The 15,356-nt window shown below is 39.9% G+C and overlaps 1 protein-coding gene across 1 annotated transcript in view; it reads right to left on the reverse strand.

Annotated features, from left to right (window-relative positions):
* Positions 1-1,167: 1,167 nt before the first annotated feature.
* The window catches only part of COL9A1 (collagen type IX alpha 1 chain), a 184,884-nt gene continuing 170,695 nt past the window's right edge, over positions 1,168-15,356 (reverse strand). The window contains exons 37-38 of the mRNA XM_040349913.1: positions 9,927-10,004; positions 1,168-2,243 (exon numbers count right to left, since the gene is read on the reverse strand). Coding sequence (XP_040205847.1) covers positions 2,050-2,243; positions 9,927-10,004 — 272 coding nt within the window. The 3' untranslated portion in view covers positions 1,168-2,049. The remainder of the gene's footprint in view (positions 2,244-9,926; positions 10,005-15,356) is intronic.

Raw genomic sequence — 15,356 nt, forward strand, 5'->3', positions numbered from 1 at the left:
GTTAGTGTCAGTGTGTTTTAGGTAGGATAAAAACGCAAAATGCACACTATTGTTTTTGGGCTGTACTATGGGTACAAACAATATATATATATATATATATATATATATATATATATATATATATATATATATATATATATGTGTGGGATTGCTATGATTATCAGGCGCAGGATAATTTATTTGGGGTTAATCTTTGGTGGTAGGTTATGGTAAATATACAGCTAAATAAAAATAAAAAAATTATGTTTTTTACTATTTTGGGCCAGTTTTCCTTTGATATTAAAAATCAGGAGATGAGCTTTCATTTAGTGGTAAATGATAATGCATAATTTGTCATGAAAAAGCAAGGTATAATACACCTCTAAGCACTAACTAGTTGTTGGTACGTAGGGTTTTTACAAACACATGTCAAAGTTGCAAAATTGTGCTTAGTCATTAAAACGTGTTTTACCCTTAGGCGCGAATGGGTTAATAAAAGAGGCCCCCAGATATCCTGGAGTATCTTACCAAAAATTAAACTCCTATCGTAGGGGATGCCTAAAATTGTACTTAGAACTAAAATATGTAGATGAATCACACAAGCAGGGAACACTTTTATGGGGCATTCCATGCACAGCAGTGTACATAATGCTTCTAGGTTGCCAAATTGTATTACATTTTTTTAATTTTTTTTGAAAATTACAGCAACTTATGATTTAAATGGGAATGTCATTTTTAATCATATTTGGCTTGTGTAGCAATATTTTATGCTTTATAAAATGATTTTTCAAAAGTGGAGTTCTACAACTACACCCGATCAAGCAGATCTTTTTTAACTTGTAAATAAAAGCAACAGAAAAGTTCTATTATTTTTGACATGCACTATTGATCTTTGAAACCACCCGCAAGTCACCCACAGCTAATAGAGAATAAGATAAGCTTACCACAAAGCAGTCTGCCATATGTTTATAATGGGTCTCCTAGCATTAATTAAAGTTAATGCCATTACTTTGATATATAACCCCCTGTAGTTTCTATATAGCATATAATAAATAAAGCATACATCTAAACTTTCAATTTATCTCATTTACAGAATAAACGTTTCAAAACTAAAAGGCAGATGTCTCCTCAGGGGTCTTGTTCAATTTCCTTATTTAACTTTATTCAAGCATACACTGAAGAAATGCACAGGGTTACGAAACGGTATTTATTTCTTACTTTTCTTATTTTCCATACAACCAGAGATGCCACATGAAAATAAATATTCTCATTTATAAAACGATTTTATTTCTGGATATTAAAAATCTGTTAAGCAGTTTCATCACACTGCAGAGTGGATGCCACACAGAGAAGGTGTCAGTTAATACAGGTTTTATACCCATAATGCTTAGAGACAAAATAAGCTAAAGGAAAAAAGTCACTTTGTCATTAATTGGGTTGCATCTTTACGACATATCAGCCAACATATAGCACCTATACAGAGATTTACAGCTCTTGTACCACGTTTTTACATGAACCATTTCCCTCCATGTTTAGACATGAAAATACAATTTCAAAAATACATTATTGGTGAAGGATTGGAGTGCAGTGACACTTTCTATAAATTGGGCTGGGATTCTATAACTATGGTCAGTTTATTTTTTATAACTGCAATCTAGGAAAATGTTCTCAAGGCTGTGTACTTTTCTGCATAGTATACTTCTGTTGAGTATGCTTTTATTTCCAGTGGGTTTAAATACACTATGCTGGGGATTAAAACATGAGGTAAAATACAAGGCAGTTCTTCATCCATGGGCTCTTATTTGAGAAAATGGCAACTTACAAATGTTTGTAAAATTATTTTTTTATTCTCTGCAGCTGCTTATGGATGTCTTCATGAAGTATTTTAAGCACCATCTTTCTTTTCCAAATTTGGTAGGTATTTATTAAGTCATAAATGTCACAGTGTGTTAATGCCTGCTGTTTGGGAATTAAAAAGAGGCATGTTTATCTTCTCTTCCCTTCATTCCAATCTTTGATGTTGATTTTAGGTGCAGACAGTAACATGGTTTTTAGCAGTTCAAGACCTCTTCACACTGGCCCTTTAAAATCTTTAGCGGACTGTGGAGCAGCAAGGGCCTGAAGGCTGCAAGAAGAAGGATCACAATATCCTGCTTGTCCAGGAGGGCCTGGTGGCCCAGGGATTCCAGGCTGCCCAGCTCGACCGGGTGGGCCTCTCTCTCCATCACGACCTACACGCCCATAACTTGGTTTGCCTTGTTCACCTGTTCAAAAACAGAAGAAAGACATTTAAGTATTTTTCAACCATATTATATACAATGTAAAGTAGTGAGTGTACAGCTTGTATAACAGTGTAAATTTGCTGTCCCCTCAAGATAACTCAACACAGCCATTAATGTCTAAACCGCTGGCAACAAAAGTGAATACACCCCTAAGTGAAAATGTCTAAATTGGTCCTAAAGTGTCAATATTTTGTGTGGCCACCATTATATTCCAGAATTGCCTTAATCCTCTTGGGCAGGGAGTTCACAGGTTGCCACTTAAGTCCTCTCCCACTCCTCCATGACGACATCACGGAGCTGGTAAATTTTAGAGACATTGCGCTCCCCAACCTTCCATTTGAGGATGCCCCACAGATGCTCATTGGGGTTTAGATCTGGAGACATGCTTGGCCAGTCCATCCCCTTTACTCTTAGCTTCTTTAGCAAGGCAGTGGTCATCTTGGAGGTGTGTTTGGGGTCATTATCATGTTGGAATACTGCCCTGCAGCCCAGTCTCTGAAGGGAGGGGGATCATGCTCAGCTTCAGTATGTCACATTACAGTTGGCATTCATGGTTCCCTCAATGAACTGTAGCTCCCCAGTGCTGGCTGCACTCATGCACTCCCACCACCATGCTTGACTGTAGGGAAGACAGACTTGTCTTTGTATTCCTCACCTGGTTGCCGCCACCCACGCTTGACAACATTTGAACTAAATACGTTTATCTTGGTCTCATCAAGACAACAGGACATGGTTCCAGTAATCCATGTCCTTAGTCTGCTTGTCTTCAGCAAACTGTTTGTGGGCTTTCTTGTGCATCATCTTTAGAAGAGGCTTCCTTCTGGGACAACAGCCATGCAGACCAATTTGATGTAGTGTGCAGCGTATGGTCTAAGCAACGACAGGCTGACCCCCACCCCTTAAGCCTCTGCAGCAATGCTGACTGCACTCATAAGTCTATTTCCCAAAGACAACCTCTGCATATGACACTGAGCATGTGCACTCAATTTTCTTGGTCGACCATGGCGAGGCCGGTTCTGAGTGGAACACGGGTAAAGGCCTGGGGAAAAAAGTGTGGGAACTCCCACCAAAGATCCACTTCCCCACCAAAAAAAAAAAATGATACGCTCATATGCATAATTACTAAACTGCACGTTTTTTTTTTTCGATCCACTGTACCTTAGTAATCCTTTGTTACTGCCCGCTTCCGGTATATGGATTCATCGGGTAGTGTGCGGGTATTCCGTCACTTCCTCGATGCCGCAATGTCTCGCACACTACCCGATGAATCCATATACAGGAAGCGGCCAGTAACATAATGGATTACTAAGGTTCGCCTGCCCCTGACAGTGACTCGAGCTGGGCATCGCCGCTTAGTGAAGGATTGGCTCGGGCGGCTCGAGGCTGCTCTAGTCCTGCAAAGGGAACTGCTGTGAAAAAAAGTGCAGGGACTCCTTTTCTTCAGTGTTGTCACATGACAAGATATAATAAAAATATATAATGAAATGTGAGGGGTATACTCACTTTTGTAAAATACTGTAAATATTTTGTGATAAACGCAGTGACAGTATCATATAATACCACATGGTGATCTTATTCTACCTGAGCATTTGAAATATTTACAGTATGTAATTGAAAGTCAATAACCTATTACCCATAACTCCCAACTGTCCCTGATTCGGAAAAGTCTCTCTGTATCCATTTCCTTCTCCGGCTACCCAGATTTCCTGGCAAATGAGAGGACTGTTCTCACAGACACAGACCGCTCCAGGAGAGCAGTAAGAGCACTAACACCACGGACGGACGTCACTGAAGGGTCAGAATAAGGACATATTCCGTATTTACAGAATTTCAGATGTAAGTGGATATATGCACCTGTTGTTAATTAAAAGTGTAATTTTCCAAACCTGGAGGCTCCTTTTCTTTTTTCCTTTACATATTTGGAGTCTGCTCTTATCTTCCCCCTGAAGGCTTGCCCTTGATTATGGACTAACATACATTGTTTTTGTATAAAGGACTTTCTCCCATTCTTTTCCCTTAGCCTAAGTTACTATGTCCCTCATCTATTCAGGAATACCATAATAAGGACTAAATGAATAGACCCAATATCTCACTTCACTGGTTATAGCGCCACTATCCTCTATGTTTTGTTTAAACCTAGTACATGGCAATCTCTTTCCGAGATGCATGTGAATGTGTTCAGCTAAACCAAAATCATCATTTCAGTGCACTTCAAAAGTCAGTCTCAACAAAACCTTTCCATTATATCTAAATAAGTCTAATGTTTAACACCTGCACAATGATACACAATACATCAAGGGAAGCAGTGTTCTCTCAATGTAAGCACATTGACTTGATAGATAAAAATATAATAACGTGCACTAACCTCTATACCTACTCCGAGTGTATATTCAAAACTATATATATTGCTAAATAAAAATTAATCACCAGAAAAAAATTCTAAATTATCAAACATTAGTGAATAAAGTGCCAGTGCACAAGATAGTAAGCCCTTAGGATGAGTTCACATACAGAAATCTGTGCTTATGTAAAAAAAAAATCCTTGTACAGATACAAACAAATTCTTTAAAAAAAGGTGCATAAACGACTGAGAATGATTTGTAACAAAGTGCCAGTGTTCAAAGTGCTTGTCCTACTTCAATTTCACTCCACATCACTCCACGTGAGTTTTTGCCCCTCTACCAAAGGATGCAAACTCATCAGATGTAATTGATCTCCTTTACCATATGCCAAAAAAGACCAAAGCAAGCTTTTCACAGAAACAAAATCGTGTTTCTTCAGGCCAAATGCAGGCTCACATGCATAAAGGGACCAAAATATAGAGGAAATTAGTTCTGCAAAATGTTTATTACAACATTTTACCATTACCATTACCATTTTCTAGTGACTGCCCGGCACCCAGGAGTCATCTGCCAGTAATCAGAACAAAAGCTGCCCACTGCTCCGATCCGGTAGTTAATGGTAAGCTGTATACACTCTCGGAGACCAGAGAAGCCTCCTGATGATGTCAGATGAACTGGACGAAACATGTAATAGTAAAAACAACTAGGGCTTCTCTGGTCTCAGAGATCAATTACATCTAGTGAGTTTGCATCCAGTGGGAGAGGGGCACAGACTCACATGGAGTGGTGTGGAGTGATATTGAAGTAGGATAAGCACTGGCACTTTTTGTTACATTAGATTCTTCATGATTTATGCACCCTTTTCAAATAATTTGTATCCGTACAAGGATTTTATATATAAGCACAAACTTCTGTATAAGAACTCATCCTAAGGACTTACTATATTGAGCACTGGCACTTTATTCACTAATGTTTGTTCATTTAGAATTATTTTTAGATGTTTAATTTTTTGATGATTACCATATTTATCGGCGTATAACACGCACCCTAATTTTAAGAGGGAAATTTAAGGAAAATAACATTCCACAGTCCCCTGCACAGCACTCGGACCCCCTGCACAGCACATGGACCCCCTGCACAGCACTGCACAGCACACAGACCTCCACACACCACATGGACCCCCTGCACAGCACTGCACAACACACGGACCCCCGTACACCACACGGACCCCCTGCACAGCAACACGGACCCCCGTACACCGCACAGACCACTGCACACCACACGGACCCCCTGCACACCACATGGACCCCCTGCACAGCACACAGACCCCTGCACAGCACTGCACATTGACCACTGCACAGCACATGGACCCCCGCACGGACCCCTGCACAGCACTGCACAGCACACAGACCCCCTGCACAGCACACGGACCCCTGTACACCACACGGACCCCCTAATTTGTATCCAGGGGCGGACTGCCTGATTGACACAGGAGGATCAGGCAGTCCACCCCGGGTGCCACCCATTGGGAGGGTGTCAGGCTGGCTGCTCCGCCTCTCCTGGCCCTGGGACAGAAAACATCACTGCCAGCCCTTCCTCCTGTGTCACCCTTAAATTGAATTCTGTAATACCAAGACGCCGCTCTCCTCCTCCCGCTCCGCCTCCTTGAGTGTAGCTTTTGACTAGAGGAGGAGAACAGTCATGTGACCATTAATGAAAGCCGAGGAGAGTCCAATGACGTTGGTAAAAAAATATATATCGGCGTATAACATGCAGGCATGGATTACCCTCTATTTTCAGGGTAAAAAAGTGTGCGTTATACGACGATAAATACGGTAATTCATTTTTATTTGGAAATATATATAGTTCTGGATATACACTCTGAGTAGGTATAAAGGTTAGGCTGCTTTGTTATATTTGTATCTGTCATTATCTATAAAGGTTGGAGTTGTTCAGATCATTAAAAAATACCTATGGACAATTGTGTGACAGATTATGTACCAGCAGATCATTAAATGGCTCAAAAATAAGTGAATAATCTTATTTACATTAAATCTAAACCCTAACTTGATTAAATTTAGCTTGGTAAGGCATTTGCACCAGTGGCAGCTGCATGCCATTGCTCAGGGCAAGCTTTGATGGTGATAAGGACAGGGCAGAGCACAGAGAACATTAGCATGACTGGTTATAGTCTAGACCTGAAGCTTGTGGAATATGGTAACCATGAATAAGATAATTTGGCTGAACAGAGATACTGTGGTGTCATCCCATAACAGGAAATGTCAGAACAAGGACCTTTATGACAGGATCACTAGGATTTATTTTAATGAAAATTGCACATTTATCATTAATAAAGTGGTTGTAAAGACAGAAGGTTTTTACCTTAGTGCATTCTCTGCATTAAGGTAAAAAACCTTCAGTGTTCAGCTCCCCCCAGCCCCCCTAAATACTTACCTGAACCCAATATTGATCCAGCAGCTATCTCCTCTCTCTCTCCTCAAAGGACATGGAGGCAGCAGCGAGGGCCATCGGCTCCTGCTGGTGTCAATCACAGCCTGTGAGGAGGGAGGTGTGGGCAAGGCCTAGTCATGCTGTGTGTGTCTATGACACAGAGCCCAGCTCATGATTAAGCCCATGCGAGAGCCCCCATAGCAAGTAGGGTCAAGGGGGAGGAGCCAGGAGCGCCAGCAGTGGACCCCTGAAGAGAAGGATTTGGGATGCTCTGTCCAAAAAAAATGCGCAGAGCAGGTAAGTTTGACATGTTTGTTGTTTGTTTTTTTGTTTTTTATAGTACCTTTTAAATAATTTTAAGAATTATTTTGAAAATACATTAACATGTAAACATAGTCTTGGGTTTACCTATACTTTCACTATGCCTTAACTTTTACATACTTATACAGTTGCCATAAAAAGTGTGTGAACCCTTTTGGAATGATATGGATTTCTGCAGAAATTGGCGATTTGATCTTCATCTAAGTCACAACAACAGACAATCACAGTCTGCTTAACTAATAACTCACAAAGAATTAAATGTTACCATGTTTTTATTGAACACACCATGTAAACATTCACAGTGCATGTGGAAAAAGTATGTGAACCCTTGGATTTAATAACTGGTTGAACCTCCTTTGGCAGTAATAACTTCAACCAAACGTTTCCTGTAGTTGCAGATCAGACGTGCACAATGGTCAGGAGTAATTCTTGACCATTCCTCTTTAAAGAACTGTTTCAGTTCAGCAATATTCTTGGGATGTCTGGTGTGAATCGCTTTATTGAGGTCATGCCACAGCTTCTCAATCAGGTTGAGGTCAGGACTCTGACTGGGCCACTACAGAAGACGTATTTTCTTCTGTTTAAGCCATTCTGTTGTTGATTTACTTCTATGCTTTGGGTTGTTGTCCTGTTGCAACACCCATCTTCTGTTGAGCTTCAGCTGGTGGACAGATGGCCTTAAGTTCTCCTGCAAAATGTCTTGATAAACTTGGGAATACATTTTTCCTTTGATGATAGCAATCCGTCCAGGCCCTGACGCAGCAAAGCAGCCCCAAACCATGATGCCCCCACCACCATACTTCACAGTTGGGATGAGGTTTTGATGTTGGTGTGCTGTGCCTCTTTTTCTCCACACATAATGTTGTGTGTTTCTTCCAAAAAACTCAACGTTGGTTTCATCTGTCCACAGAATATTTTGCCAGTACTGCTGTGGAACATCCAGGTGCTCTTGTGCAAACTGTAAACGTGCAGCAATGTTTTTTTTTGGACAGCAGTGGTTTCCTCTGTGGTATCCTCCCATGAAATCCATTCTTGTTTAGTGCTTTATGTATCGTAGATTCGCTAACAAGGATGTTAGCATATGCCAGAGACTTTTGTAAGTCTTTAGCTGACACTCTAGGATTCTTCTTCCCCTCATTGAGCAGTCTGCGCTGTGCTCTTGCAGTCATATTTACAGGACGGCCACTCCTAGGGAGAGTAGCAGCTGAACTTTCTCCATTTATAGACAATTTGTCTTACCGTGGACTGATGAACAGCAAGGCTTTTGGAGATAATTGTATAACTTTCTAGCTTTATGCAAGTCAACAATTCTTAATCGCAGGTCTTCTGAGAGCTCTTTTATGCAAAGCATCATTCACATCAGGCAATGCTTCTTGTGAAAAGCAAACCCAGAACTGGTGTGTGTTTTTTATAGGGCAGCTGTAACCAACACCTCCAATCTCATTGATTGGACTCCAGTTGGCTGACACCTCACTCCAATTAGCTCTTGGAGATGTCATTAGTCTAGGGGTTCACATACTTTTTCCACCTACACTGTGAATGTTTACATGGCGTGTTCAATAAAAACATGGTAACATTTAATTCTTTGTGTGTTATTAGTTTAAGCAGACTGTGATTGGTGTGACTTAAATGAAGATCAGATCACATGTTATGACCAATTTGTGCAGAAATCCATATCATTCCAAAAGGGGTTCACATACTTTTGATGGTAACTGTAACTACTGTATGTTGATAAATGTACTCATATTTGTGATTCATATTTCTAAGCAACATTTAGAAATAATACAACTGAATGTAATTAAATATTCTAGTCAACGTATCTAATTATATTTTTGTATAATTCATTTGCAGAATTAGAGAGATGCTAAGACTGTACTATTACATTGAACTTGTCACTTGTTAAACTGGCAGCAGCTGATATAAATTAGCCCAACATGTTCTATTTTTGTATTTTAAGTAATCTAGAGGGATCCATTATCAAAGATGAATGCTAGACAACCTGATGAAAGTGTAGACCTTTCACCATAATGTCTACTGAAGTGCAAATCATGTTTCAGGTTACCCAATCTTGGGGCCACAGACTTATTCTTGGAATCCTATAGCTACATCCAAAGACATTATGGGCATTCTCTGATTTGCTGACTCAAACAGCATAAGTAACTTATAAATTTGGTGTCTTCCAACTGGTTTAACACTATAGATATAAGAGGATATATCAAGTGGTGACGAGCTTCAATAAATATGAAAAATGGCACTCAAAATCTTTACCAAGGAACCATTAAATGAAACAGTAATAGAGCAGATGTCCAGATAAGAAGTGGATATTAAAGGAGCATCTGCTGATATGATCATATAGATAATATTAGGGTACAAACTCGGCTCACAGAGATAAAGATAGTGTGAACCTAACCTTACTGAGAATCTTTGTTCTAGACTCTAGCACCTCCTGTATAAAAGCATACAATAATACCAGAGTGTTGGAGTCAGTTTTTTGTGCTATGTAAGGCTCTTTCCAATTGTACATATGTAGAACACATGTTGAAGTGCATACCTGTAAGACCTGGCAATCCTGGTAATCCCTTTTGACCTCTTCCTGGCAATCCTCTTTCTCCTCTTTCTCCAGAATCACCTACAAGAATATTGTAATGGATTAATAAGAAGCAGGTGTCTATATACTGTTCTTTATAGCAAAAAGCATTTCCCCTTGCTTTTCTCATGCTATTAAAAGCATTCTGTATTGCACACACACAATAGCTTGCACTGCACGACTTTTCCCTGGGGATCTGGAATTATGAATCATATGCCATTTATGCAATTATGCAAAGCAGCCTTGAAAGCAGTGGTGGAATATAAATATGAAAAATTAGATTCTCCTTTCACACAATAAATATAGCAAAGGTTAAAGTACAAATTAAGAATCATGTTGAAAAGGAAATATATTCTGATCTTTATCATCATTCAGTTTTGCAAATAGCTTGACAACAAATGCTCTCTCCAAGTTTTTCTAGCTGCCTGATAAATGAAAATATGATAGCGAAGGTGTATTGACACTTTAAGCTGATGTGTAGAGGTGTCATATAGCTGAGAGATCAGCTGTCCAAAATGTATTTTTAATGCCTGATATTGCTTGCATGCAAGCACCATAATGACGATACTGTATTATAGAGCGCTACAGCAACACAGTAATACTAATAAATTAAGCTACCGCTGGTATGTTTCAACTTCAAAAGCTTTTACAGTAAAGTAACATAAAGCAAGTATAAAAAAAAAAATTAAAGTTCATATAATCTCACTTTGATAATCCATAAATCTGTGTATCTTTGGGACCACACATTACATTTTGTTACTGTGACATTTATGGATATGATCACTCTATTGGAAGTCATTTCTATTATATAAATTAGGAATGTTGACATGAGCAACTGCTTAAAAATCATCAATGTGGCTTAACATCATAAATCTGGTTAGATGGCTACTTCAAATGTAGTTTAAGCTCCTAAGGCTAGCTATGGTTAAAACAGAACACAGTTTGCAATCATTTCAACTTAAAATAATGCTTAGAAGACAAGGAAGATTGTTTTTTTCTACTATACTGGAAATATTTTGTAAAATACATCATCCAATGGAATAACCTAGGCCAACAGTATTGCATTTTGACATAGGACGTTTTGACAAATAGGTACATTGTATAGGTGTACGACCTATAAGAAGGTGGAATGCGGGCAGAACCCAATTTTATCTGAAGGAAAGTTTAAATGTATGGGACATTAAAATAATGAACTGTATCTGGTACTTTTTACTCGGTACAGTTTAAATCTCTTGTGTATAAAAAAACTACAACTTTTTGAAGTATAATCATTGCTTTAATGTTCTACTTTTTAGCTTTTATTGCAGTTTTCTAGAAATATAACAGAGATATCACACAACTTACAAAGCTACTCAGAAAAAAAATATTACTGATCAAAAAGCCTGTTACATCTCAAAGACATTAAACATCTGCCACCTAATGCTTAAAGAAAAAAGCTGTTTGAAGAAAAGGGATCTGTTGATGAAATCATTGAATTGCTCTCAATTAAAGTGAGTCAAAATTATTACCAATTTAACAATTCCAATAAATGCTAGTCTTTTAATTAAGAATATGCTTGTGAAAATGCAAGCTTTTATGTGTTTTTTTGTTTTTACTATATACTATTATAGTCATATCCCAGTTGTAGAATGGCCTGGGGAGACTCAGACAATGCCGTAGGGTTATATTACTCAAAATGTGTGGGATTACCTTGCAAAACACATGAAAGGTAAAGGAAATCTGGTCTATCTTGTCTGATACCCTGCTAGATTATAAAGACCAGAAATGATGATGACAATAGTGACATGAGTATCCTATATTTATTGAAAACTTAGTAGGTGAATGACTGCTGGCTATTTATAAAGGTCTACAGCAGGGATATGCAATTAGCGGACCTCCAGCTGTTGCAGAACTACAAGTCCCATGAGGCATAGCAAGACTCTGACAGCCACAAGCATGACATCCAAAGGCAGAGGCATGATGGGACTTGTAATTTTGCAACAGCTGGAGGTCCGCTAATTGAATATCCCTGGTCTACAGCATTTATATCATGTAACAATAACATTATTATATGATGAATTGCAGTACAAAAGAAAAGAAAATTTAAAGTAGTACTATTCTCTGATATTTTAGGGCAAACACGTGTTTTCTTTACTTGCACTTATGCTGTTGTTGCTGAATAGTCACTATAGGAAAAAGAGCAGTTGTGAAGCCTTTCATTTCAGAAAGTTCCATGGTTCAGGCACCGTCAATACTCCCTGTGCCCTTTCATATGCATAATTGCACAGTACACCAGGTACTACAGTGGAACCTTGAATTACGAGCATAATCCATTCCATCAAAATGCTTGTAATCCAATGTACTCGCATATCAAAGTGAGTTTCCCCATAGAAGTCATTGGAAACAAAGATAATTCGTCATTTGTCAATTCGTGGTTGCCTCGGAAAACTGGCAGGATTCAAGCCTCTAAGGTGGGCAAGACCGCATTTGACCAGAGGTGTGGGGGCATCGCTGTGCCATTTGGAGCCGCTCGGATGCACTCAGAAATACTCAGTTCCTCAGTGTTTCCGAGCATCTCTAAGGCCCCGTACACACGAGAGGATCCATCCGCTGGAATTGATCCGCGGACCGGCTCCAGCGGTTAGATCCCCTGGTGTGTACAATCCAGCGGATCTGTTTCCGCTGATTTTTATCCCCTGGGATGGATTTCCAGCGGATAAAAATTTGAAGACATGCTTTCAAATCTATCCGCTTGAATCCATCCCAACGGATTGATCCGCTGGTCTGTACAGACTCACCGGATCAATCAGTCCGAATGAATCCCCCGCATGCGTCGTAATGATTCGACGCATGCGTGGAATTCCTTATATGACAGCGTCGCGCACGTCGCCGCGTCATCATCGTGGCGACGGCGTGACACGTCATCGCGATGGGATTTCGGCGCGGATTTCGATCCGATGGTGAGTACACTCCATCGGATCAAAATCCTCGCAAATCCTCAAGAGGATTTATCCGCGGAAACGGTCCGGTGGACCGTATCCGCGGATAAATCCTCTCGTGTGTACGGTGCCTTAGGCTTTCTGAGTGCATCCTCTCCGGCACCCCCCACCTCTGGCCACATGCGATACTGCATACAATAGAAGTCAATGTGGAACGAATTATCTTTGTTTCCATTGACTTCTATGGGGAAACTCACTTTGATATGTGAGTGCTTTGGATTACAAGCATTCTCCTAGAATGGATTATGCTCTTAATTCAAGGTTCCAATGTAGTACCTGGGGTGTTCCCTTAGGCTACCTGTAAAGTAGCACATCTGTACTGTGTATAGAATCTGTTGCAGCAATAATTGCATTTGTAAAGCTGCACTGGGAACAAGACTTTAGATATAAGTAACATTTAGGTCCATTTCTTTTAAATGGAACAAGCCTCCATTATGTTATGTTTAACCACTTAAGGACCGCTTCCTGCACATTTACGTCGGCAGAATGGCACGGCTGGGCACAGGCACGTACATGTGCGTCGCCTTTAAGAGCCCAGCCGTGGGTTCGAAGCTCTGTGGCCGCGGGACCCGCAGACCCAATCGCCACTGGTGTCCCACGATCAGTCACAGGAGCTGAAGAACGGGGAGAGGTGTGTGTAAACATACCTTCCCCGTTCTTCACAGTGGCAGTGCCATTGATCGTCTGTTCCCTGATATAGGGAAAGACGATCAATGACATCACAAGTCCAGCCCCGCCCCCCTACAGTTAGAAACACATATGAGGTCACACTTAACCCCTACAGCGCCCCCTAGTGGTTAACTCCAAAACTGCAAGTGTAATTTTCACAGCAATCAACGCATTTTTATAGCACTTTTTGCTGAGAAAATGACAATGGTCCCAAAAATGTGTCAAAATTGGCCGATGTGTCTGCAATAATGTCGCGGTCATGAAAAAAATTGCTGATCACTGCCATTAGTAGTAAAAAAAAAAAAAATAATAAAAATGCCTTAAAACTATCCCCTATTTTGTAAACGCTCTAAATTTTGCTCAAACCAATCGTTAAACGCTTATTGCGATTTTTTTTACCAAAAATAGGTAGAAGAATACGTATCGGCCTAAACTGAGGGAAAAAAATGTTTTTTATATATTTTTTTGGGGATATTTATTATAGCAAAAAGTTAAAAATATTATTTTTTTCAAAATTGTCGCTTTATTCCTGTTAATAGCGCAAAAAGAAAAACCCGCAGAGGTGATCAAATACCACCAAAATAAAGCTCTATTTGTGGGGAAAAAAGGACGCCAATTTTGTTTGGGAGCCACGTAGCACGACCGCGCAATTTTCAGTTAAACTGACGCAGTGCCGAATCGCAAAAAGGGGCACGGTCCTTAACCTGCATATTGGTCTGGGTCTTAAGTGGTTAAACAGACCTGAATAGATAAGATATGTAAACAGCCACAAGGATGAGTTATTGGTTGTTAAGGAGCCGGAACCTACCAGTGTCCTAACCACCGATGGCTCATCCCTGCTGTCAGCCAGGGATTCCCTTGTGCCACAAAGAAGGGTCTATCATTTTTATAATTAGTGTATTTTAAATGATAGAGACAGAATATCAACCAAAAATCCCCCCAAAAAAACACATGATACAAGTTAAAAATGGTGTTGCAGTTTAATGAGTAAAATAAGTATTTGATTCCCCTACCAACCGGCAATAATTCTGGATCCCACAGACCACAGTATGTGCTCATGTAGTATACAGATTAGTCCTCTCAATTTAAGAAGGTGCTCTCCACACAATCTCTTTCTTCCATTCAAATCTCACTATCATAGGCAAAACCAAAGAGCTGTCAAAGGATGTCAGGGACAAGATTGTATACCTGCACAAGGCTGGAATGGGCTACAAGATCATCAGCAAGAAGATTGGTGAGGAAACAACTGTTGGAGCGATTATTCGCAAATGGAAGAAATGCAAAATAAAAAATAAAATTTATGGAGGGAGCTGAAACTTTGAGTTGCTAAGTGACAGCCAAGTAACCTTGAAGGTTTAGAGAAGATCTGTAAAGAAGAGTGGACAGATTTCAGATCCCTCCTGAGATGTGTGCAAAACTGGTAACTAACTACAAAAAAAGTCTTACCGCTGTGCTTGCCAACAAGGGTTTTTCCACCAAGTAGTCATGTTTTGCTTGGGGATCAAATACTTATTTTACTCACTGACTTGCAACTAAATTTATAACATTTGTATCATGTGTTTTTGTCTGGGTTTTTGGTTGATATTCTGTGTCTATCATTTAACCACTTAAGCCCCGGACCATTTTGCAGCTAAATGCCCAGGCCAGGTTTTGCGATTCGGCACTGCGTCGCTTTAACAGACAATTGCGCGGTCGTGCGACGTGGCTCCCAAACAAAATTGGCGTCCTTTTTTCCCCACAAATAGAA

Source organism: Rana temporaria, chromosome 4, assembly GCF_905171775.1.
Source record: "Rana temporaria chromosome 4, aRanTem1.1, whole genome shotgun sequence".
In the NCBI taxonomy this organism is placed as follows: Eukaryota; Metazoa; Chordata; class Amphibia; order Anura; family Ranidae; genus Rana; species Rana temporaria.